This window comes from Artemia franciscana, chromosome 7 (assembly GCF_032884065.1).
Source record: "Artemia franciscana chromosome 7, ASM3288406v1, whole genome shotgun sequence".
In the NCBI taxonomy this organism is placed as follows: domain Eukaryota; kingdom Metazoa; phylum Arthropoda; class Branchiopoda; order Anostraca; family Artemiidae; genus Artemia; species Artemia franciscana.
Window position 1 is genome coordinate 40,153,181 of NC_088869.1, and position 27,815 is coordinate 40,180,995.

General features: G+C 36.9%; 1 protein-coding gene across 2 annotated transcripts in view; it reads right to left on the reverse strand.

Annotated features, from left to right (window-relative positions):
- Positions 1-129: 129 nt before the first annotated feature.
- LOC136029284 (serine/threonine-protein phosphatase 4 regulatory subunit 3-like) overlaps positions 130-27,815 on the reverse strand; it is a gene marked incomplete at its 3' end in the record, with an annotated part of 55,996 nt that continues 28,310 nt past the window's right edge. For both annotated transcript variants that reach the window (XM_065707539.1, XM_065707538.1), the window contains 7 exon segments: positions 130-322; positions 4,596-4,757; positions 11,173-11,322; positions 12,911-13,091; positions 19,275-19,436; positions 22,614-22,750; positions 25,758-25,901. In XM_065707539.1, the coding sequence (XP_065563611.1) occupies positions 130-322; positions 4,596-4,757; positions 11,173-11,322; positions 12,911-13,091; positions 19,275-19,436; positions 22,614-22,750; positions 25,758-25,901 (1,129 nt within the window).

A 27,815-nucleotide genomic window follows, 5' to 3' on the forward strand; every position in this document is an offset into this window, starting at 1 on the left:
CTTGTTACTGGGATGTAGAATCAGAATCAGCATCAGGACAATTTTCAGCATCGTCTCATTAATCATTTGAATTACCTTTTTCAGAATAATTTTTCCGTGATATAAACAAAAACTAACCATATGACTTACCTATAAGAACGTGCACACTATGTTTATAGAAGAAAGAGAGAAAGTCTGTTTTTTCTGACTTGTTCATGGAGGCCATCATGTTTTCTGGATCTAGCAATATCCTAAGGATCCCACATAACTGAACAGCACCTCCTATTTCTGGGTCATTATCACAGACGAGCTGTTCAATTATTACATTCAGCAGAAGAGCCTCCTAAAACATAAAGAGTTAAAAATAAAGAAGCAATAAGGAACAAAATGAGAAACTAGGATCAACAAATTAACATGCAAAAAAAACACTAAGCGAAATTATACAAAGTAACCCGTTCTATTCATATTGAGCATGACAATACCAGAGGCCACTCCAATCTTAGCCTTCTTACGATTACCCCCATGATTTTCCTACGTTTTTAACGTAATTCATAGCTTCCCCCCGCCCAATCCGACACATACCAGCCAGGTAATGTACAATTAATTACTTCTATCTGAAAATACTAATTGGTATTTGTATGCCAATAAAAGGAGCTAGTGACCACTGTTAGAGAGCTTTATTATTAGGCTAAGGTTCACTTATTTTTTAAACGTATATACATAATATACTAAATATACGAATATCTGGCAGAGACAAGCTCTTTTTGCACAGATAAAACAACTAAAGTAATAAATAAAGAAATATATGGATGATTAATCAAAATAAGAAGAAAGAGAAAAGGAAAAAAAATAGACATAATATGGATTACTCACCCCGCCACAGCAGAGATTCCTACCGATGATAAAAAAAAAAGAGAAAAAAAAAGAGAAGAAAAATCATTTCTTTTTCAATCTGCAATGGGACAACAAGAGGAAGATGAAGACCCTTCAAACCAGTCTGTGTAAAACTTTGTATTTCAACTACCCTGAAGTAAACAATCACATCAATCTTCCAGCGTTAGATAAATCTTGATTAACTGTATATCATTGTGAATTAACTTCAAGAGAAAGGCTGGACATCTCAGATTAGGTTAAGATGAGACTGTAAGGAACGACTACAAAAATCCTCCGGGGGTTTCTCTGGGAGGTGATTGAAACCAATGCTGTATGCAGGATAGGTAGAATGGACTGTGGTTTATCAATGAGTCAGCCTCAAACAGCTTAAAGCTAAAATTAATGCGTCATTAGAGTAGCTAAAGAGCATAAGCAGTTTTTGTCAATTCATTCTTCCGTGCTTTTTGAAATTCAAACTGTATTTCTGGACAAAAATTTCTTTAAGTTCAGAAAGAAGCGGTTAAGCAAAGTGAATGAAACTCCCAATCATTTTTCAAAATTGTGTTCTGAGTGTCTCCCAGGAAGCAGTATTCGTCTGACTACTTTTTACATTAATGTGTTAGAGAAAGTATGTTCAGAAATGACTTTTTACCCAAGTTACAATAAGAAAACTATCTTAGAACCATTAAACGCGGCCTCTTCGTCTGTGTAAAGACCAAATGAACGGGAAAAGGAAATCACGTTCAAGCTTGTACAAAATTTGTACAAGCAATACCAAATTTTGACCAGACTATAAAATCCAACTCCTGGGGCTTGAACAAATCCAATTCCAAATTATTGATCCATTTGAGAAACAATGAGCAAATTGACAAACTTAACCTGTCAAGTTTCAATGCTCGATTAAAACTGAAATTGGGACAAGAACTGGCAGTTCGACAAGATTAAAATTATGCTCTTTAACTATTTGACGAAGAGCTCTTTTGAAGTTGGAGGGGTAGAATGTTTTAAGATTATTAATAGCTCCTTGGAAAATACAATGGTACCGTATATATAGTACTTTCATTCTAACTGAGCGACGATATTACTCAACCTTTTAATACTCTAAATAATGCGTATCGATTTAAATCTTTTTAAGAGCTAATTTTTCTTCGAAAACGCATCAGTGGACTCGACTCAGACTAAATGCTTGTCTCAGTTAACAAAAAAAAACATATTTCAAGCATATTTCGAACTTAGGCGCTGTTGGGTCACAACAAGCAAGAACAAGGTTTTCAAACTACGACAGCTTCATATCTTTTTTTCTCATTATGTCACCAATTATCGATATCAAAGGCACTCAACTTAATTCTTATTTTCATATTTGCTAAATAAGTTTCACTAAGTCTAAAATGGAATTAGTGGCTTTTTTTTCTTTTTTTTCGTTATGGCTCTTAGAGAGAAAATGAAATACGAAACATAAATGAAATACATGGAGGATTCGTATTCATGTTAGGATAGATGCATAGACGTAATGTATTTTGTGTGAAAAATTAGAATATCATCGTTTTAGGAGAAAGGCTAAATTTGAATGTACTGGGCGAGGGGGATCCTAAAATCCAGTCCTTATTCCGTATTAAATAAAAAAAAAACTAGTTTTTTTTAACTTAAAGTAAGGAGCGACATTAAAACTTAAAACGAACAGAAATTACTCCGTATGTGAAATGGGTTGTCCCCTCCGCAATCCCTCGTTCTTTACGTTAAAGTTTTTGATTGTTTTAAAACGTGGAATTGTGGCAAAGAGTCAAACTTTAGCGTAAAGAGCGAGGGTTTGCGGAGGGGAAAACCCATTTCACATACGGAGTAATTTCTGTTCGTCTTAAGTTTTAATGTCGCTCCTTACTTTCAGTTAAAAAAAAATATTTTTTTATATTTAATTTCTGAACGTTTTTGAATTAATGCATGTTTGATTTTGGCTCTCCGCACATAAATTATTAAAGTAAATTTGCATATTTTTAACGAACGTTTTTATTAGTAAAAAATATACGTAACTTAAGAATTAACTTACGTAACAAACTATTATTCTCTCATGTTTTTATTATGCATATGAGGGGGTTTGTTCCCTCGTTGATACCTCGCTCTTTACACTAAATTTTAAGTTTTGTCCCAATTCTATAAGAATAACCCTGAATCAGAAAGGCCGTAGAATAAATAGCTGAAATTACTAAAAATACTTTAGCATAAAGAACGAGGTATTTATCGCCGCTCTTTATGCTAAAGCATTTTTAGAACCCCTCATATGCGTAATAATCTCTGTTCGTTATAAGTTTTAATGCTACTCCTTAGTTTCAACTGAAAAAACCTTTTTCATGTTTATTTTTTCATTGTTTCTTTCACAGTAATGCTAGAAAACCCCGCGCCATTTTCATTGAATTTCTCTTCCCCCATGATATATTCCTCCAAGAATAGATCCTCCCACATAGCTCCCTCCCCTCAACCCCACTCCCAAACCAACAAAATCCCCCCGAAAACGTCTGTACAGTTCCTAGTAACCATTAATGTGTCTAAACACTGGTCAAACTTCGTAACTTGCAGCCCCTCCCCCAGGGACTGTGGGGGAGTAAGTCATTCCCAAAGACATAGTTCTTATAGTTTTCGACTACGCGGAATAAAATAGCTGTCTCAAAATTTCGATCCGTTGACTTTTGGAAAAAAAGAGCGTGGGAGGGGGCCTAGGTGCCCTCCAATTTTTTGGTCACTTAAAAAGGGCACTAAAATTTTTCATTTCCTTAGAATGAGCCCTCTTGCGACATTCTAGGACCACTTGGTCGATACGATGACCCCTGGGAAAAAAAAAAATAAATAAACACGCACCCGTGATCTGTCTTCTGGCAAAAAATACGAAATTCCACATTTTTGTAGATAGGAGCTTGAAATTTTCGCTGTAGAGTTCTCTGATACGTTGAATGCGATGGTGTGATTTTCGTTAAGATTCTATGACTTTTAGGGGGTGTTTCCCCATATTTTCCAAAATAAGGCAAATTTTCTCAGGCTCGTAACTTTTGATGAAAAAGAGTAAATTTGATGGCATGAAAATCCGATTCTTTTGATGTATCTTTTAGCATCAAAATTCTGTTTTTTAGAGTTTCGTTTACTATTGAGCCGGGTCGATCCTTACTACAGTTCGTTACAACGAACTGTTTGATTTTTCATAGCTCAATTTTAATTAAAATTTATCCCCGTCTAGTAGAAATAAATCATTTTACCCTCTGCAAAAGTAAAAAAAAAATTCTCGGAGTGTTCATGCGTCCATCGATTCGAATCCTCTGACGGCCTGATTGGTGCTACAGGTTCATAACTAATATAAAGCTTAAAAGGATCAATAACCGATACGTATCAAAAGAGTTTGACAGCTCACATGTTTCATCCCTTGCCTATTATCAATCCCATCTCCCTACGACACAAACATATTAGACATGGTCATGACCATGAAACTACTTAGCTTTAGATATGAAACAATATGGTCATTAACGTATTTGTGTTAGTGATGAAAATACATACATTGCTTACATGTTATACTCAATAATCAGTTACATTCAACACTAATATTAATATATATATATATATATAAATATATATATATATATATATATATATATATATATATATATATATATATATATATATATATATATATATATATATATATATATATATATATATATATATATATATGTATACCTGAATTCAAATAAAATATAACTTACATCTTCTGAATTGGTATTTTGTTGGAGAATGTACTCTCGAACCAGAGATGGAGAAAATTCAACTATATAAGAAAGGATGTCAATAGAAGCCAATTTAGTTGATAAGTCGTCGGCTGCTAACGTCGTCTCGAGAGCAGCTAAGACGCCTAAGCTGGTCAAAGTCTGAAAATTGAAGATATATTTACGTAAGTATATATGTAAAAGATTTGTGCCTTAGAGGGGGGGGGGCACCAAAACATTGCCACTTGAGTAACAACACTAAAAACTTCATCTCTGGGTTATTTTTTGTATTTCTAGAAAACATGGGAATCCTAGGAGGGGATCCCCAGAATAATATGTATGAATGTCAATAGATATAAACTAAGTTTATATTAGATTATTACAGCGTCAAAAAAGAACAAACAAATAAAGAATATACAGATAAAGGCAATATGGTAGAATCCACCCTCCTTTTGTCATAGCCAGGGTATTCCATTTACCGTGTCGATGCCAAGTATAAAAAACGTTCTGTAGTAGTGAATTCTGAAAATTCTTGAAACACAAGATGACATTGTCACCCGGAACCGTCTCCACTGATTGATAAAGACTGATAGAGACCATCGACTCACCCCCAGCCCCGGCCCCACAGCTGGTCGTCTATAGCCACACCATCCGGCCGCAGTGGTCTCCTCCTCCCTCCGGGCGGCGGTATGTCCATGTGCTTTTAATGTCCTATGTAGATGTGTTTATGCGATTATGTAAATACGTTTTAAAGATATGTAGTGCATTTATTTATATTAAAGAAAGCATGTATTTTATCTTTTGGTATTTATTTAACAGATTGAGGTTAGGTTTGGTTAGTCGTATTTTGACAGCAAGAAGATGCCAAGTATAAAAAACGTTCTGTAGTAGTGAATTCTGAAAATTCTTGAAACACAAGATGACATTGTCACCCGAAACCTTCTCCACTGATTGATAAAGACAGATAAAGACCATCGACTCACGCTCAGCCCCGGCCCCACAGCTGGTCGTCTGTCGCCATACCATCCGGCCGCAGTGATCTCCTCCTCCCTCCGGGCGGTGGTATGTCCATGTGCTTTTAATGTCCTATGTAGATGTGTTTATGTGATTATGTAAATACGTTTTAAAGATATGTAGTGCATTTATTTATATTAAAGAAAGCATGTATTTTATCTTTTTGTATTTATTCAACAGATTGAGGTTAGGTTTGGTTAGTCATATTTTGACAGCAAGAAGAGTAATATGTATTAATTTAAAACTCCATTCAGATTATTTCTTAGCGGATCTTCAATGTCTGACAAAACAACACTTTTAACAAAACCAATTCAAAATCGTGATAAAATGTTTTTAGAAAATCCGAAAAATATCTATAATTGCCGTAGTGTGTGGCAAGAGTCCTATGATGAATAAAGACAATTTCACCAGACATAAAATTCAAACGGTGATATTAATATTGTTGAAAAAAACTCGTGGTTGATTATTGAAGATTTAGCTAAATCCGTAGAAGAATGGTCACAGGAGATCTAACAGTTATTCAGGGTCCAATCTCGCCACGAAAAAATTTCCGTGGCAGTTGTTCTCTACAATCTCTTTCCTCAGGGAAAATATATGAGAATACTTGCTTTAAATTGTACTTACTATAAGCTTGTGTATCATCTACAGGGTCATTCGTGATTTAAGTGCTCTCACAACTTTAAATAAACAAGTATATCCCGGTGAACAAAAAATTTCTACTCTCGGCATACAATCAAGCTAAAAATAAACCCTTTGGTTACATTCTATTGGATTTCAATCAAATCATGCTCGAAGAGCTACGTGTGGTCATGGTTATTTTTAACAATGAGATTACCGCATATCTACCAATGAATAGTAAAGTGTCATTAGTTGCCATCATGACACTGAAGAAACTACATGATAACAGACATTTATTTTCCGTCCTAGGTGATTAAAAAACCGGGGAATGATATACTTAAATACGACGTTGACAATGAATTCATTAATCTCCTATCTGAGCTTTATTTAAATTTAACTGAAGGTAATGTTCAACTGCCCGAAGTAGTTAAGTCACGGACAAAGAAATATCGTTTACTTGTACATGCCCTAGCTTACAAAAAGAAATGAACACATTTTTAAAGAAAACGGCTAGCTCAAGCGGGTGGTAGTTTCTTTTCACAGTTACTGTCTATATTCGCAGGACTTGTAAACAGTATTCTCTAGAAAAAATGGCTAAACCTTACAAATGGATACCAAAAGAACTTACTATCAAAAGAATACTTTGAAGATAATCTTGATAAATTTATTAACAGTGAGGTAGTTGCCGACGATGAAAAATTAATTCTGCTCCAAAATGCCCTTCGACGTGTCGACAAGCATAAACCCTACCGTAGAACACCACTTAAAGTAAATGTCATTGATCAACCATAACCTCAAAACTTCACCGTCAACACCACCACCACAACCAAAAAGAAAATAATTCATCTAAAGCTTTATCAAATGTTGTAGACCTAATGCCTCATTCGTATCATGGGCAAAAAAAAGACTCTTGACCTATCTCGCTGAAATTGAACATTTACAAATTAACGACAAAAATATTGAAGTTATAATTCACGGGAAGAGTTATAATTTTACTAATCTGGTATCAGATTTAATTGCAAATCGTAAAAGACTTGAATCCTTTGAAAGTCATTTGTATAAATTTTTAAAGTCATCAAATTCTGTCTTAATGGGAATAAACATATTTTAAATCGACTAATACCAGGGGGAAATGCCAAAAGATGTGTTTAAATCGTTTTCAGAAAATACTAGTACGCCAAGTGGCGTGTTAATATCAGCGAATCACCTATTAGTATGCAAAAGGGTAGCAGACACTTTACACCGTGTTTACATTCAAGATGGCTAAAGTTTTGAAACGTGTTCATGGAAATATTGGCGATGCGGGAAGTTTAAGTTCCCCCATCACACTTGCCCAAGTCACTGGAGTTGAAAAGAACCTAGCGACAAGTATTTACAGAATGAACCCAGCTATACTCTTCATCGAAACATAGAGTTCACGATAGTCATTATCGAAAAACTAAAGCCTTTTTCTCATTGCATATATTACAAGCAGATCAATTACAAGCAGCTTTTGAGTTTAGCGGAAAGCTACTCCATTGAAATTTTACTAAAACGTTAAGTCATTATTAATTGTTTATGGTTAATTGTTAATGTTTAATTGATGTGGAGCTCGTACGGAATGAAGCAGACCTTGGTCTGCTGACCACGTGCCACTGGATATGGGGGAATCCCCTAACTAAACACTCCACGCGAAGGGCGGCCTTGACCTCACAACGTAGGTGGAGCCCACCCCAGGGACACTCAATAGTTAGACTCCTCCAGCTAATCATGTCCCAGGCCTAGGGTCGATTGGCCTTGCGACCCTCCACCCGAACCTAATTGCAACGAATAGTGATATTATTGTCTCGGATGGTCGATCTTGTTTTTACCCTCCAAGACCTCAGCATGTCCTCGGACCGAAATTTGACCGTCGTTTGAACCTTATTGACCAAGGTGGTCTTCACCTGGCCACCTGGAACGTTCTGACCCTTAACTTCCCTTGAGTGAAGTCAATGTTTGCGCTAGAAATCAAGCGTTTTGGTGTGGCTGTAGCAGGTGTAACTGAAGCTCGCCTTATAGGAAACGACTCTGAAGACATTGGTGAAGGCTATCACCTAATCTGGTCGGGTGATCAGAGAACTAATACTAATGGAGTCGCATTTGTGCTAGACTCTCGGACCAGGAGATGCATCCTTTCTTACGAGCAAATATCAGACAGGATACTAACAGCGCAAATCCAGCATAAACGGTGAAAATGGACCACCATTGTCTGCTACACCCCAACAAACCAAGCCTCAGATGAGCTGAAAGATCGCTTTTACGCCCAGTTGTCTAGCATCCTAGCAAAAGTATCCCCTCACGACGTTTTAACCCTTCTTGGCGACTTCAACGGCAGTGTCAGAGATACTGACGGCGTTTGGAACAATATTCTAGGACCTGTAACACCCGAATACTTGAACGACAATGGGCTCAGGCTCCTTCAGCTGTGCAACATGCACGATCTCGTGATCACCATCACCCTTTTTCAAAGGAAGGAAGTTCACAAATATACCTGGTATAGCAATGACGGACGAACAAGAGAGATGTTAGACTACATAATCGTGTCCCGACGCTCGCGTTCCTATATAACTAATTGCCAAACTTACACAAGTGCAGAACTGGGAAACACCCACCACAGGCTTGTCGTCTCTAACCTTAGACTACGCCTGAAACCCCAGAAAAGTGATCACCGTCCCTCAAATTAGACCTGAACAATCTCGCAAACTCCAACACGCGCCAAATCTATGCTGTCTCCATCTCAAACCGTTTCGACTGTCTTGGTCAAATTTCAGAATCTGAGAAAACATGGCAACTATTCAAGGACGGCGTATTGCTTTCGGCTGAAAGTACTATCGGTCGTCCGAAGCCCAGAAAAAAGTCCTGGATATCGCAGGAAACTCTAGATGTTATTGAACAGCGTCGCAAAGCACGCCTAGCGAAAGACATGATTACCTACAGACGTCTAAGCGGCGTAAGAAATAAATTCCTCCACAGAGACAGAAAGCTGTTCACCGAGAAAAAGGCCGCCGATCTTGAGGAGGCCGCCAGAAAGGGTGACACATGTGTTCTATACAAACACCTTCGGAATCTTACAGATGAAAAGCCATCCTCCCTAGGCCCTATCACATCTAATGATGGAAATATTCTCACTGATGAGAGCGCTCAACTGTCTGCCTGGAAGGATCACTTCTAAACCTGGACTGTGTTAGCCAGCCCAACCCTGACCTTCTTCAAGTTGCATCCAGCGCCCCTGAGGCCCCGTGTGAAAGTGTACAACACCCTTTCACCTCTACAGAAATCCTGAAATCTTTGAAACGGATGAAAAACAATCGAGCCACAGGAGTCTGTGGTATCCCTGAAGAACTGCTAAAATACGGTGGGGCAGCGACCCTTCTCTGGCTCCAAGTACTGTTCTCCATAGTATTTCGTACAGAATGGATTCCAAAAGACTGGCGAGCGGGCATCATTCTGCCTCTCTGGAAACGGAAAGTCGGTCGAAGAATCTGCTCCAACTATCGTGGTATCACACTCCTCTCTGTGCCCGGGAAGCTCTTCGTTATGACCCTCCTGGACCGCTGTACCACTTTCCTCAGAAGCTAACGAAGAATCCAACAGGCTGGCTTAATGCCAGGAAGGTCCACCTTAGAGCAAATATTCACAATGCGGCAGCTGATAGAAAAGACTCGAGAATTACAACAAAAAGCATGTATTACCTTTGCAGATTTCAAGGCTGTTTTCGATTCTTTCGACCGGCAATAACTCTGGCTCAGCCTGAAAGCAACGGGACTATCAGCGAAGTACTGCAACCTTTTCCAGCGGCTCCGCCAAGGGACTGAGGGCTGCGTGCAAGTAAATGGCAGACACAGCTCATCTTTTGTAATCAATACTGGAGTCCGTCAAGGCTGTGCTGCTGCTCCAGAGCTATTTAATTGTGTCATCGACTACATTATGACTCGGACCATAAACCGCCTCCAGTTTGAGTTGCATTACGTCGATAGAGTACTTTCAGACGCTGACTATGCCAATGACCTTGCTCTTGTCTCCAATTCACCGTCGAAGCTCACAGAGGCCCTAAAGATCCTTGCTGATGAAGCCTTAAAGATAGGGCTGTCGATTAATTGGCAGAAGACAAAAGTGAGGTTTGTTAAGCCTCGTAACTCACCGCGTTCCCGGCCAGTCCTAATGGTCGGTGACAAACCAGCTTGAGATTGTTGAGTAATTTACATACCTTGGCTATATCCTCTGAAATGACGGATCAACCTTCAAAGATTTAATGCACCGAATTGCCAAAGCCTCAGCAGTAGTGGGAAGACTAAGTGCCCTTTGGAGGAAACCTTCTATCAGCCGTAGGACCAAGGTGCGCATATACAATGCTTCGGTGGGATCCGTGCTTCTTTACGGAGCCGAAACCTGGCCAGCCACTCAGTCTGTGCTTAGCACCGTAAATATAGCCCAAATAAAAAATCTTCGCCGTATTGAAGGACTACGCTGGCACGATTTTGTTAGCAACGAGAAACTCCTGGCGTTAACTGCTCAAACGCCCTTCTCAGTCCAACTCGCCCAACGAACACTACGCTGGTACGGACATCTCCTGCGCATGCCCTCCGACACTCCCGCACGAACGATTTTTGACTTTGATCCCGTGTTGCACTTTGGGAAACACCCAAGAGGTCGTCCCCCAGCCAGATGGGGACACGACAGGTGCCTTCTTAGCCATGGCAAATATTCAGGAGGACGTCCACATCCTTGCAAGAGACCTGTCTAAATGGAGGTACCATGTAGCATCACTCTCGACGCCGGAAGCATTTCGGCAGGAGCATTAAGTCAAGTAAGTCAAGTTAATGATTAAATGTTTATCATAATAATAAGCACAATTTGTGCATAGAAATGACAAATAAAAAGTTATGCGATAGAAGACAAAGAAAGAGTAAGGGTAAAAATATACCTTGTAAAATGCCTCTCGGCTCTGTTGTTGTAACGTTTGGCTGAAAGTGCAGAACTCTTTTAGGAAGCAGACCAAGTCCCGTCTTTTTTGGTCATCCAAAGTTTCATCGGATAGCTGGTTAAAAATTTCTGATAAAAATCTTTCATCTTCCTACAAACAAAGAATTCAGAATAAATTCATTGCAATTGGAGTTAATTCTTAATCAAGTTATATGTAAAAGCATAACATATTGGACATAAAATTTCCACCAAACCCGGGACACACCTGCAACAAAATTTACTAGTAGGAATATTCGTTTAAGCATATATCAATCTTTAAGACATAGTAATGGTACATCGAATGAGGAACTTCATTTTCAAACAATTTATCACACCACATTTTTTTATCACTATGCATATTTTTTGACATAATCGGTAAAGGTTGCGATAAATTTTCAGCAATTGAAAAACATTAAAGGTAAAGGTAAATAATACACCGTTTGACTTTACAGCCCCTAACAGCAGTGCAGGTCTCTGTTACATGGCCAAGAAGTGCAACGGGGGTTCGGGGGTTGGAGGCCAGCCACCCTGTGCTTTCGCACACCCTTCCTGTTTGCCTTCCAGAGATTTCTCCAGTTACCCATTTAAAGCTGGGTCAACTCTGTCTGAGCTTACAGAGTCCCACCACTGACCCCGTTCCAAACCAAATAACCAGCGACACCAGGAATCGAACCCCTATCCTCGCGGACAAGGACATTATGTGAATGGACATACAAAAAGTAAAAACCAGTTACAAGAAGTCTAATCGCCCAAATATAGACAAAACAGAAAGAGGCAAATGCAAAAAAAGATCGGGAAAAACGGTTTATTACGAAACGTACCAAGGGCAAGAATTAGAAGTAAGAACTTAAAATTTATACACAGAGGAAAAATGATCACGCGAATGTGGGTTTTGACCTGGTTTTTATGATACCTTGAGAGGATATTATTTCCTGAGTTAAACCCTTTTGAAATTCTGTACCAGCTTAGGGATAGAGTAGATTCCTCATATTTAGCAATAACAGCGATCATTCTTACTGTTCTGGCATCGCGTTCCTGTTCAAGCTTGGTGCAACTTGTCGCAACTCATGTGCCATTCAAAGTATTGGTAAAGAACCATAATTTTCCCAAACCAGAAGTCTTTTAGTATTTCCCCCATTATTTTTTTTTTCGCACTACCTTGGAACATAAAATATATTTAAGATGAATTGCCAACTGAGTTAATAAGTGACTAGGTTTCACAATTTGGTTTGTAGGCTCAATTCTTCTCAATCCTAATGGAAGTATAAACAGACACCCGTTCTTTAACGTGGTAGTTGAATATAAAACAACAAAATTACACCACTAAAATCTCCGTAGGTGAAAATCACACTTCAGAGAATTGGTCTCCATCTTGAGCAAAAAACAAAATCACTTTTTCGCATAGGAACCTGTCATGTATCTCCTCTTTTTTACCGTTTTTTAATCAAAAAATGTCTTAGTTATTTTTGCACTTAAAATAAGGGAAATGAAGGAATTTTTTTATAGTATCTTGTGTTTAGAAACGTCAATAATAGCAAGTAATTAATTACCATTGATCATAGTTTGCTTTTGGAACCCACCAGTAGTCTATCCCTATTAGGATTTAGTCTCTAGATGGCAATGTATCAACAACAAACTCCAATTCTGTTTGTATCACTCATTCTTGAAAAGCATAGTATAAAAACGAAATAGTAACTTACCTGTATTAAAGAAACTATTTCAACCTTGTTGAAAAATATGAAAGACGAAAGGGAAGACATCAGATTCTCTTCAAAAACTGATGGTGGTGGCAATATGACATCTTGTATATACTGAACTCTGTACGTCTGATGAATTTTGGACAACAATTCAGGATTATTGATAGACACTACTTCTCTGAATCTTAAAAGAAAAACAAATCGATAGCCACGTAAAAAAAATTTTAAAACATATTTATATTTAAAAACCTAGATGATTAAAAACACGGGACGTAGGATAATTTTTTTATCGGAGCGAAATCACACTACTGCGTTAAAAATGTTTCTACAGATAACACTATCTCACAGGGTGTCCCAAAATTTGAGCTTACATCGGCCGAAACACTAGGGCAGGGTACTCAAGTCTAGACATGTACTTCTTTGATTTTAGTGTTCTTGACAGTTTACCCGTCATTTCACATTCTCCAGATTGCAATACCAACTTACTTCGGAATTGAAAGAGCATTAATAAGCAATTGGGCTATTGAGAAGGAAAAATCTTAAAAAAACAATTTTTACTTCATGATATGCAGATAAATTGTGGTTAAAATTTGAGGCCGCTTATCCCTTCCCTCCCCCCTAACGTGCAAATATATAGCCCAAAATAATTTGCCATGTATTTTACCACGTCTCGCTCGTGTTTAAAATTGATTCCCGTAATTTGAATCAATGCTGACGAAAAAAACAAAACAAAAAAAAACATGAGAAATACATAATTTGGGTTATATATTTGCATATTTACACGTTAAGGGGGGAGTGTGTGGGTACAATACAATGGAAGCGGCCTCAAGATATGCTTACTACGATTTATCAGCATATTATGAAGTAAGAATCGTTTTCATGAAGATAAAAAAAAATATGAAAATTATTTTTGAAAAGGAGAGGTACCTAGAGATATTAGAAAATTTTTCAATCAATCTCCTTTATAAGAAAGATTATAAGAGAAAGCAACATAATTACAGAGGCATTACTGTTGAACATTCTCAAGAATTCTTAGATTCTCTAGGAACTATTGAGAATTTGTTATTTAAGTACGATATTGTCTGTTAAGCTGAATACTTGCTTAATATGGACAATTCTTCAATGCTAGAAGTTTCGTCTGACGGTTTGTTTTTTATTAGAAACTACTAAAACTGCTATTGGCCGCCCAACTAGTGGCTTACTAAATTGCTGTTAAAAAGATGTTTAATCGTGGTTGTTTTGAATCTAGAAATCTATATTGTATAGTTGATTTAGATAGTATACAATACGCGTCATCTTGTGCTTCCCTGTCAAAATTATTGCATGAAATTAAGTCTTAAAATATATCACTTGTCAAATGTGGCGATTTCAACTCAGACCTCAAAGAAGCTGCTGCACTTTTTACATAGTTGCTACTTTCTTCAATGCCAAGCGACATATTATTGCTTTCAAACTCCAAATCTTTCCCTTATGTTCACTATTCTTGTTCCACATCTGATCTTGACCTTGTCCTTTCAAATATCCTGAAACTCCAGAGTGTCATCGCTAACTTATCTGATGATATGGTAGCAAGTGACCACTTATATTTACAGTTTTGTATGAATTTGCTTATTCAGAAAATGAGTCAAAAGCCTTAGTGGTTTTGGAAGATACATTAGGATAATATGGATATACCACTATATTAGTGTTTCGGATTCTATGCTATCAAAAAATCTAAATTCCTTTTCACCTTCTTTCTACTGTCTCTTCTTCTACTCTCTTTTTTCTAATGGCAACAGCCTGGATCTAGATTGCTATCTTGTTGACACTACTCATTCGCTTGAAGTAGCCACCTCAGCGGCAGTAACATCTGAGAGAATTAGGATTGGTACATGAAAAAAGTGTGGAATATCGAGTTGAACAGGCTTGTGTCTATCCTCATTTATATAGGCTTTTTTCGTGGTTCTAGAGACCAAACTGGCTAAGGATGATTAAATGAGAAAACTTAGCAAAACGAAAAAAAACACGGTGTAAATCACATCCAGCAAGAAAATAGAGAAAAAATCTATTATTTCGGTGGAGATATCCGTTCTGCCGTTCTCAGTGCAGAATTTAGAATAGAAAAGATACACATAAAAGTACCGGGAACAATGTCATAGAAGCGCTGCCTAAGTAAAGAGCGATGGTGGCAAAATGTTTTTTTTTCAGACCAGGGCACTTCGTATCGAAGGACTTGTCGCAAAAACTTCAAAAAGGGATCATTCGATCGGAAACTGAAAGGGCTAGTCCCCTTTTTAATAGTCAAAAATGATTGGAAGACAACTAACCCCCTCCAACGCTCATCATTTCCACAAACACTTCCGATAAAGATATAGCCATTTCGTTCAACGTAATTGAAAGCTCGTTTTCACGTAACTGAAAACAAAATACGTTTGACAGTTTTCACTTTTATAAAAAAAAAATTAAAATTTTAGGGAATAGATATCAGTATATGTCAATTAGATTAACGATCCGCGATTTTTTTTTTTTTTTTTTTTTTTTTTTTTTTTTTTTTTTTTTTTTTTTTTAGTTAAGCTCAAATTGTGTTCTGGTCTTGAGAAGGTATGGGGGTTATCAGCCCTACTCATGTTAATTTTTGCTCGTTTTGAGTCTGACTTGGGTATTTACTGTCATTTCTGTTCGTTTGAGTTTCATTTATTTATTGACAGTTATTTGTGGTAGTTTTACGCTCGGAAGATTATTTGACTTGTCTCTGCTCATTCTTGGCTTAATAGAGATCTTTACTTTTTTTTGAAGAGCTTATTTTGTGGAATTTTTTTTTTATTAATTAAATAAAAGCCATGCAACTCTAGCCTCTCAAGCGACGAGGCCTTCTTCAACATTTGAAGTCATATGCCTGACAGCTGTGTTTGACGTCACATAAAGACCAAGATTATTTATATGGATGTGTAGATTACAACCTTTTGCAAGGTTAAAACTTATGAAATTATAAGTTTTTTTGGCTTAATTAAAAAAAAAAAAAACCAAAGAGACTATCATACAAAAGACACAATCATACTATGAGAAAACGTCTTCTACATAACTCTCATTTTATTCAAACATTTTTGATTATAATGTTATATAAATTTTTTTAAACTAAAAGTCAATCAACTTCTATTCGTTTATCAATGACTGTAGTTAGCTGATTTTATTCTATCTATGTTTAGGTTTTTCTTGAAAAAAAAAAACTAAGAGCGTGAATAAAGTTTAACATACGGGGTAGCCCTGGCTGATGACGTACGGTTATTTAGACACAACAATAGCACAGATATAGCCACATTCTTGGAACAATGCAGGGTTGTTTAAATTTATCTTTCTTTTTATATTAATCATTTACCATGTTGTTGATTCCCCCTTTGTGGGAGTGGTAAATATTATTTAATAAATATTAAATAGTCATAAATATTATTTACTTATGTGCTCAGAAATAATGTCAGAAATTACAACAATGACAGAAGTAATGAAAAATCAACTAACTTAAATCAGTCTTCGACCTGTTAAGACTTATTTTTTCTGTGAAAAGGATTAATCTCAGTTTTCACTAGTGGTGAAAAAAGGATTATATTCTGAATTAATTAGAGACTGGATTTACTAAATAGCTACAAAATTATTACCTGAATGCCTGATTTGTTTATGATTATTATCCGATTTGATTGTGATGAAATGGTTTTATACACGAAATTATACATCCTCTTTTGGTCGAAGGACTTTTTAGCCTATTTTTGGGACCTCTCAAGCTATATCTACCTTTTTAAATCGTGGGAAAAGTGTACTTTGGATTTTCTCAGAAAATCTACAATCTATTTTTTGGATTTTTCACCCCTCGAAAAGATAAGTCATTTAACCATATTTTTGGACTATAGTCAAATTTTGAGCATCGAGAATTTGAGTTTACGAACTTTTATCGAATTATGTCTAATGCAGACAGCGGTAGCATGAGATCAGTGGGTGACGGGAAACAGGTTTACTCGCTCGTGCTAAATTTCATGCAGACTAATATCAAATCTGGAATCGAAGATGAGGTGATAATTAAGTATGCCGTTGATTTTTCTGACGGATCAGTCATTTCTTCTGCTAAGGTGGAATTTCGGAACACAGTTAACAATGATATCCAGCAAACAAAACGTATTGGTGCTAAGGCGGTGTCAAATAATGTTAAGAATATTCTCGATCTGCTATTTAAGTGTGATAATGATGATTTGGACACTCCTTGCTACGTTATTCGTGTTCCTACTGAAGTCTTCTGTGTACCAACAGTAGCATATTCTAGACTAGCTGTGGAAGTAAACAGATGTTAAAAGCTATGTCTTCTAAAATGGTATCTTACGAAACCCATTTCCCATTCCTTTCGTCTCGCAACAATGAAAATCATGCCACTGTAATTATCTCCAAGGTTCCGCCTGATCTGAGCAATCCTATGGAACGCAGAAGAGCTCTGAAACAAGTTCGGGGCCATGAATCGATTCTATCGGTTAAACCTGTTGGTGACAAGATGATTATGTCCATTGATAAAACCGCTGCCCCGAAATTCTGTGTCTCGGCCTAGTCTGTCCTACCCTCCTCAACCGTGAAAATGAAAGCCAAAAAGTACTATGGTTTAGTTAAAGGCATTGAAAGTGATTTTGAATTCGCTTTGTTTAAAGAAGTCCCAGGGATCAATGATGCTACTCGTCTTGGCAAGTCAAATTCTGTAAAGCTCTGTTTTACAGATACTAGGTCACTCGACCATGCTATGAAAGATGGTGTCCGGATTAAGTATGAATCAATTTGAGTATTTGTTTTTAATGATCTTCCACGATGCTGTAACAAGTGCCGTTCACCCAACTACCTACCGGCGGCGTGCGAAAGTTCTTTCCCGAAACGCTCTCGATGTGCTGGTCCTCATCAGGCAACACGTGATTCGCTGTGCCAAACACAGCCCAAATGTGCTAACTGTGATGGATCCCATGTTTCGTATAGCTTACGGTGCTCTATTCTACGTGATATTGTTAACAGCAGAAAGTAAACCCCAAACCTTAAATGAATTAATTGGACGTTTCCATAGTTTCATGTAATATAAATGGCACCAAGGATAAAAATGATTTAATTGACTATTTGCTTTCTATTAATGACATTGTGTGCCTGCAGGAGCATCTGCTATGTTCTTCTTCCGTTAATATCCTAAAACGAAGCAAAGGTCTTTTTTATTTTGTGGTGAGTGCTCAACATGCACGTGGTCGTTCTTCCGGTGGTCTTGCGTGCATGGTAAATAAAAACTGTCCCATTAATCTCCGGTAAAGTATTTTTCAGATAGACATTTTTTGGCTATCCGACTAGGCAATACTGTGCTTGTAAACTGTTATTTGCCGTTTAACAAAAATACAGTCTTATCCCTGAATGTTAATGCGAAAGCTTGCACACAGCTGCAAAAGTTACTTAAGGACACTCGGTCTATAGTGGGTTGTTTTGGGGGATATGAATACTGATTTATACGCAATTTCCCCACGTTCGAAAATGTTTCTGAACATTTTCTCTAGCCCGTACCGTGTTGTCAAAAATGATTTATGTTACACATACGTGCATCACATCGGGTCGACATCAAATATAAAGGAGCGACATTAAAACTTAAAACGAACAGAAATTACTCCGCATATAAAAGAGACTGTTTCCTCCTCAGTGCCCCGCTCTTTATGCTAAAGTTTTTTACTGTTTTAAAATGTAGAGTTAAGAGAAAGAGTCAAACTTTAGCGTAAAGAGCGGGGCGTTGAGAAGGAAAAGCCCCTTTCATATACGGAATAATTTCTGTTCGTTTTAAGTTTTAATGTCACTCCTTACTTTCATTTAAAAACTTGTTTTTTTATTTAATCGTATCGAAATCGGAGAATAGTCCGAAAATACAAAGCTCCCGATATAACTGCAAATCTATAGGAGCTTCATGATGTTATCAGCACAAGCATATCGACGGCTTACCCCATATCATGGGCTCATCTGTTTGTTCTGTTGACCTTTTACCTTGTTGATCTTTTTGTACTTATTGTGTTGTACCCTTGTACCTTCGTTCTCGTCTGTTTGTTCTGTTGATTTTGTTGTACTTATATGTTGTTTCCTTTTCTTGTGTTGTTTTCTTTTCTGATATTTATTTTGTTTTGTCTCTTTTTTACTCCACTATCCTTACATTGTTTTGTGCAGTGGGGTATGAATAAATTATTATTACTATTAAACAGTAAAACAAGTAGAGAAAAAAGACAGAGGTATTTGTGTTGGATACGATGGTTCAAGAATAAAAAAAGAAAAGAAAGGAAGATGATCCCACATTTACAACATAACCAAAAAAGGAAACTAAAAACAAAAAAAAGGAAATCAAACTTACTTGGCCATTTTTCTAAGGTATTCCCGATGACATTTAGGCTTCTTGGCATTCGGATCGTACTCCAAACAACCCACTACATCAAATATTACATCTTCAGCAAACATTATCTCAAACAATGCATTTTTGTTCAATAAAAAGATGTTCTTAAAAATTTCATATAACCTGGAATAAAGAAACAACTAAATAAGGATTCAACTGTAATACAGAGAAAAAAGTTTAAGCGAAAGATTCGAGAACAGTTTGGCTAGGCAAGGGATTGCCAAACAAGGTTGCCACAGAAAACTTTTCCATATAAAGAACGCCCAAAAAATGGGATGAAGTATAAAAAAGGAAAAATGAATTGCATTGCAAATTGCAAAAGCTCAACCCATTCAGTACAACAACTGCTACTGCTAAACTCCCTGCAGCACTAAGCTACCTATGAATAGCCACCTATAACGGAGCTACGCACACTCCTCCATCCCCAAAATCAATTCGAACCTTCACCCCTCATCCCCTCCCAAGATCCTACTTAATAGAGAAGAAAAAATAAAGTTTTTATTAGATAAAGATGAATTTCAGGCAAACATAAGACAAGCATTTCAGCGTACGAAGTCAAAGCAACTAATTCCAATATTTCTATAAGTATACCACGCATGAGTACAATAGGGTCAATGCATCAAAATACGAAAAGTGGGCTCCTAGGCCAGTATTTTTCAATTTTTCAGTGGGAGAGGTGTGAGCAATCCTTTTGTTTTTGTTTATTTGCAATCAGTTAAACTCTGAAATTGTCGAACCCTTGAAACTTTTTGGTGTATTAACTCCTATGCTAATAAGTAATATACAATTTGGTTTTAGCCAAAGAAAGTGACAACAGAGTAAGCATCTAGCTATGTTACTGCTCTTATTAGTAATGGGCTGCACAAAGATTATAAACCAGTCACCATTTTCCTAGATCTTATGAAGGCCCTTGATGCGGTTAGCCGTGATCTTCTTCTACCTAAGCTTCCCATATAGAGCGTTCAATTTTTAATTCTCAATTTTTTTAATTTTTCTGATAGAACCCCATATCCAATGTTGCATGATTATTCATCAGATACTGGCAATCCAATATTTTGAGTTACACAGAGACTTGTTTTAGTTCCTTTACTAGTTTGTTGCTTGTACATGGCTTACATCAATCCATTCCGGGTAATACTTTCCACGGCACTGATACGGAAAATAAATTAAAAAACATTGCACCTTTACTCACTGTCAATACCCTAATTTTAGGCACAACTAGTACAGTAACTTTATTAGATACAAATTAAATAGATTTCCTTACATCGTGTAACTTCTTGAGTAAAGCTTAACAGGCCGAGTTTGAATACTAGTGGATCAAGACTTAAAATCTTGGCCAGATCTCTGAATTATTACGCACAGGTTACAGGGATGTCTAACAGAAAATGGAGAGATATGGAGAGTTACATCTCAAAAATATTTAGATTTCTTAGCACATGAGCCAGTATCTTTCAGAGAATATAAGGTAAACAGCAGTACAAAATTATCCACAAATTTTGAGTAACAAAAATATTCGTTCCCTTGGAGTGTTTTGAGTATCATTCATTTTCGCTTATACACCCATAGTACCTTTATTATTAAAGCACTTGGATGGGCATGTTCCCTTCAACAGGTAAAGTAATAAGTGATGCAAAACAAATTCATGTCAGTGTGTTCGTGTTTAGAATTTAGTCAGTTGTGCTTCCTTAAAATCTTTTTTTAATTACCAAGTCTTCTCCAAATCCTTACAATACACCTAGTAGTTCGTGACACGTTGGAGTCGAGTCATTCTGGCTTCCCTTCGACATATATAGTACAATTCATGTCAGTGTGTTCGTGTTTAGAATTCTGTCAGTTGTGCTTCCTTCAAATTTGTTGATTATAAAGCTTTCTCTCCATCCTTACGATACGCCTGGTAGTTCGTGAAATGTTGGAGTCGAGTCATTCTGGCTTCCCTTCGAAAAGTAAAGTAATAAGTGTTTCAAAATAGTGCAATTCATATCAGCGTGTTCGTGTCTAGAATTTAGTCAGTTGTACTTCCTTCAGCTTTGTTAACTATAAAGCTTTCTCTCCATTCTTGCGACGCACCTAGTAGTTCGTGAAACGTTGGAGTCGAGTCATTCTGGCTTGCCTTCGGCATGTAAAGTAATAAGTGTGGTCAAAATAGTGCAATTCATATCAGTGTGTTCGTGTCTAGAATTTAGTCAGTTGTACTTCCTTCAGCTTTGTTAACTATAAAGCTTTCTCTCCATTCTTGCGACGCACCTAGTAGTTCGTGAAACGTTGGAGTCGAGTCATTCTGGCTTGCCTTCGGCATGTAAAGTAATAAGTGTGGTCAAAATAGTGCAATTCATGTCAGTGTGTTCGTGTTTAGAATTTAGTCAGTTATACTTCCTTCAGCTTTGTTAACTATAAAGCTTTCTCTCCATTCTTGCGACGCACCTAGTAGTTCGTGTAACGTTGGAGTCGAGTCATTCTGGCTTGCCTTCGGCATGTAAAGTAATAAGTGTGGTCAAAATAGTGCAATTCATATCAGTGTGTTCGTGTCTAGAATTTAGTCAGTTGTGCTTCCTTCAGCTTTGTTAATTATAAAGCTTTCTCTCCATTCTTGCGAGGCACCTAGTAGTTCGTGAAACGTTGGAGTCGAGTCATTCTGGCTTGCCTTCGGCATGTAAAGTAATAAGTGTGGTCAAAATAGTGCAATTCATGTCAGTGTGTTCGTGTTTAGAATTCTGTCAGTTGTGCTTCCTTCAAATTTGTTGATTATAAAGCTTTCTCTCCATCCTTACGATACGCCTGGTAGTTCGTGATATGTTGGAGTCGAGTCATTCTGGCTTCCCTTCGACAGGTAAACTAATAAGTGTGTCTAAATAGTGCAATTCATATCAGTGTGTTCGAATCAGTCGTGTCAGTAGTTGTTAGACAGTCGTGCTTCCTTCAGATTTGTTAATTACAAAGTTTTCTCTCCATCCTTACGATACGCATGGTAGTTCGTAATACGTTGGAGTCGACTCGTTCTGGCTTCTCTACAAACTATACAAGTTGTAATCTATGAAATGTTCAGATATGGCCTCACTTTTACTCTCTCCAGTGCTAATGACTGTTTTGCCCAGGGGAGTCTTTGACATCAATTACAGGCGTTCTAGAACTACCTAAGTCATATATTGTGAATAATAAAAATTGATTGCTTTCAAAATAGAATTTTCTAACATTTTTTTCAAAAATTGGTCGATTTTATGAAACCATAGAAAGAAGAAAAATATATCTATGACATTGACATATTGGGAATTATTAATTTAATTGAAATTTATTCTTGCTTACCTATGGAGGCCAGTGATATTGTCAAGGTCTTCACACTCGTGAAATAAAACTAGTAGTTTTCTAATGTAGTTATCAGTTTCTAAAGCTAATGCCAACTTCTCCCTCCTTGCTGCGGTAGTTAAACAACTATGTACAATCTAAAAAAAAATAAACAGTAAAGAACGAACTACGCTGTCATTGCCACCCAGGGTACTCTTTAAAGCGTAATACTATAACACATCATTTACGGTTGTAACCCACGATTATAACTTCATTCACCTTGTATACGAAGGTGCAGTTATTTTTTTTTTATCAAAAAACTGGTTTTATTTCAAATATTCAAATAGTTTCGTTAATCATATATGGGATTAGAGATAGCTAATCCCTTTAAGACGAGTCTTTAAATAGCTACAAATATACAAATTTATGAACACTGTCAAAGAACTTTTGAAGTTATGGTCCTGACAAGTGTTGACCAAAATCAAACAAAATATGGTTGAAAAAGTAATCTTTCCAAGGATGTATATTTTGTTGCCTATTTTAGTGTTAGGTGCTAAAACTTCTTTGTTCATAGCTTAAAAGTCTTGAAATACAACATTAATATACATAACTAGTTCGAATTTCGTCTTGATTCTTTAAGAATAATTCTCGATTCTCCAAAATTAGAATAAAAAGCTCTTTTAAAAGTACTACAAAAAACTTTAGCGTAAGGAGCGAAGTATTGGCGAGGGGGTGACCCCGCTCATATACGTAATAATTTTTATTTGTTTTTAAGTTTTAATGTTGCTCCGTACTTTCAGTTGAAATTTTGTTATTTAATTTGCATCAGGGCCGGCAACTCATGACCTGCAAGTCAAGAAATGCTCTATTTACTAATTTTAAAGTAAGCCATTCCGAAAAAAGAGTATAATATATAACAAAAGCCAAAACCTCATATGGTACTTGTGACGAGGTCAGAAGAGCCAAGAGCTATTTCCCACCAAGTGTCATTACAATCTCTCCACTTTAAGCGTTTTCCAAGATTTCCGGTTCCCCCCTCCAACTTCCCCATGTAACCGGATCCGGTCAGGATTTAAAATAAGAACTCTGAGCCACGAGGTCCTTCTAAATAGCAGATTTCATTCGGATCAAATAACGCGTCGTAAGTTAAAAATACCTAATTTTTTTAATTTTCCCGATTAAACCGTCCTTGAGATGGTCAAATCGGGGAAGTGGCTATTTCTAATTTAATACGGTCGGGTCTCTGATACGCCTACCAGCTTTCAGCGATCGTTTTATTGATCACGTATCAAGTTTCGGACCTTCTTCATGTAAAAATTTCTGTGACTCACTTTAAGCGTTTTCCAAGATTTTCGGTTTCCTCCTCCACCTCCCCCCCCAATGTCACCGGGTCCGATCAGGTTTTAAAATAAGAGCTCTAAGACACGAGATCCTTCTAAATATCAAATTTCATTAGGATCCAATCACCAGTTCGAAAGTTAAAAATACCTCATTTTTTCTAGTTTTTCCGAATTACCGAATTAGGTTCCCCCTCCCCAACTCCCCCAAAGAGAGACAATCCGGTCTGGTTATGTCAATCACATATCTAGGACTTCTGTTTATTTTTCCCACCAGACAGACCGACAGAATTTGGGCTCGCTATATGTCATAGGTATTAAATATTATTTATTTAAATATTAAAGGACAATTTTCTTCGGAATATAAAGATGGGGTGAAATAACAGATTCCAGCGAATCTAAATACATTGCTAGACATATATTAAATTTTGAAACACAAGTCCAAGTTCTTTAAGAGTTTTGTTACCAGCTACATCCACGCTACATCTGTCAGCTTTCGTTGCAGCTTATTGTATTGGTATCAACAAAGTACCATTTACAAATTGCAAGTTTTTGGGAAATGAAAGCACAAATTTTTCCAAACCCTCTATTAATGATTTTGGATATAAAAAAAAATAACTGAGAGAATCAAGCAATTGCCATTGCCAGGTAGAACAGTCGAACTTCGCGTGAAAGATATGGCCAAAAATATTAAGGAATGTGTCAAGCAAAATTTTTCGTCTTGTGACGTAATTAGCATTACAGTTGCTGAGACAGTCTATTCATTAAAAGACTGTTTTAGAATGAAAGTATCACGGATCCAGATGTTCCTTTTGGATTTGCATTTTGGCTAGTTCTGACCTGTAGCCAAGAACGGCTACCGACCTCTGGTCTACATCGTAGGCTTCCCAACCTTGACGAGTCCGCAGTCTGTTTACTCTGTCACTATCACCGTCAGAAGCAGCAAAAAATATACCTTAGTACTACTTTAGATATGGACTATCCTTCTAAAATCGCAAAAAAAAAACATTCTTAATCCTCCAAGGGCATATATATCTTGATTTATAAAAAATAGGTCCCTAAAGGTGAATAATAAACGAACGAAACTGAGTGTATATAATATGATGATGATGGCAATGGAAAACACAAACATAACGTATCCGGTCCACGATGCATCAAATAATGAAGTTTTACCTTATTGCACTTTGATCTAGTGCTGTCAGAACGAGTTTATAAGAAGAACAAACATGTAAGCACTAGCTTTCAATAAGACCTTCTATGATCTTTCTACAATGTTCGAATCGACTATCAACGCTGAGGAGCCTGGAGAATCGTTACTATTGCTGATTAGCTTCAAGTGGCGATTCGTTTTCATTAAGACGATTCCTTTCGAGCCATGTACAGACGACAAATCCAGTGTGCAATAAAATCTTTACAGAGTAGTTGAGAACATTTTACACAATTACTCTGAATGACATTTCTTTTGTTTATACATAGTTTTATGCCATAAGCGATTAACCTAGCAATAGCTGGTGCAATATACCTGGCTCATCAATTGAGACCGGTTTACACACCCTTTAAAGGAGCTTAAAGCCAAGCATTAACCGCCTGTCTAAGGACCAGTGACTCTATCGTTTGTTCGTGTTTTTTTTTTTTTCTTAAGAGAAAAAACATTAACGCTTTGAAAAAAGAAAAGACTTTCAGCTAAAACTTGCATCAGAGCCTAGACATTACTTAGCTATTGTACAAAACCGCTATGTAAGCGATCTAGTGCATCCTACAAATAATAGACGATTTCCAAGGTGCAAATCGAAGCACATTTCAGTGCAATTAACAACACACTACTTGCCTCGCTAATTTGGTCTAATTTACTCATTTCTGGATTGGGTAGCTCCACGGCAGGTGATGGATCTGAAAGCTCATCAAACCTTTCGTCTTCATCATCTTCCACGAAGTCTTGAGTGATGTCAACACTAGGATCCTTTCCTTGTACCTAAAATAAACATATTAATTTTAGAAAATGCGAATTAGAAATCCTATATAAAGCATTACATTCAACTAGGAATGTACCAAAGTGGATCTACAAAACTCCAAAAGTGGATTCAGTGGATCTACAAAACTCCATAAAATGAACTTGTTCCTGTTTTACATCAGGGAAGATTTTGATTTTTTTTTGCCTTTGAATATTTAAAAAGATGGCGATTTCCCGCAAGTATTCGAAGGCTAAGACCGTAGATCCTTCCCTCCTCTTCGTACTTGACGGAAATTTGAAACTATTTAAATTTGTTTCACTCTATCAGCAACAACAAGAGGGATCAATTTACTCAACTCTTCGGCCCCTTTTCCTAGGATATCAAAAGTGCAGTGGTGATCCTCCCGTGCTCTGTGTTGCAAACAAAATACTTTGTTGCATCTACACTCACAGGGCATAAGCTTAATTTTCTTCTTGCATATTCCACATCTAGGTGTTCTTACTTTTGATTTAGTGCCATAACTAGATTCAATACTAATAGCATCTTTTTCTTTTTCTACAGGATATTCGTCAGCCAACTTCCTCCAATTATTTCGAGAACAAACACTGCAGAATTCACTCTGCTCCGAAGTTGTATAAAACCCGCATCTACAAAGTTTTCGAGAAGGAATGTACTTTTCGGATTTTTCACTCATAATAAGAAACGTATATACGTTGTAGATCTGTTTTCAATAATAAAGCTTTTCTTGGCAAATCCTATGTAAGTCAACTGCTTCAAATAAATTTCATTCTTTTTGTTAGGATCTCCCCCCCCCAAAAAAAAAAAAATTAAACATTTGTATACACATTTAATTTTGCACTTTTTACAACACGAATTTTTGGGACGATTCATTGGTAGCATTTCTTCTACTGTCAACAATTATTACAACTACATTATGAAACACGGTAATATTCACCAAATCATATCGCGTAATCGCATCTTGAAATACCTATAGAAAAATACTTTGAAAATAAAAAAAATGCGTAAAATATATTCCTACTACTAAAGTATTTTAAATTTATAAAAAAATAAAACTTAAAAATTAAGAGAAAGCAAAAGATCAAAATAACCACAACTAATTTTTTGGGAAGTACCTTCTTTTATTGTTCCCGCAGAGACGATGAAATCGTTTACCAAAAAGTCAGTTATTTTGTGAGATTATAATAAAACCTACCCTAGAAAAGTTTACCAATGATAACACTGCCATTAAAGCTAAGACTACTACTATTAATTAATATTTCAGTTACTATGAACCAGTGTTCATTCTTTATTATAAACTAGGTGTTGGTGGGGGCGCTTCGCGCCCCCAAGCCCCTCCGCGCGCGTAAGTCGTTACGCGCCATTGTAATATGTCTTTAACTACGTAAAACTTGCAAATATACAACATTCTTCGCTGTCCCATTGTCTGTACATATAAATAGATTGTCAGGTTTACCGACTCTTGAACATGCAAAATATAATTGTCCATGGGAAAAACAATCCGTATTCAGATCTATACCGCATTTTTCTAATGATTGCCCTTGAGCTTTGTTGATGGTGATTGCTAATCGAATATTCCGTGTCCCCGTCGTCATTTATATATCCCCCCCTGTGCCCCCCTCGGAGTCCTCGTTGTAGTTATGTCCCTGTGTCCCGGTCGTCATTTGTGTCCCGGTCTCCCGGTCTGTAATTTGTCTTTGAGTGTCCCGGTCGTCATTTATATTCCCTGTGTCCCGGTCGTCATTTTCTCTTTGAGGCGCTAGCCTGTTTTCACGTTGTTCTTGTGATTCCTTGGCACGCTTTGTTTTCTTACTTTCTCTATTAGCCGCAAGCCTTTAGGCATTAACTCTTTGAGCAACTTTCTCGGCTGTTTCTTCTGCCATTGTAGGATTTAAACTAAAATTTATCTTTGAATT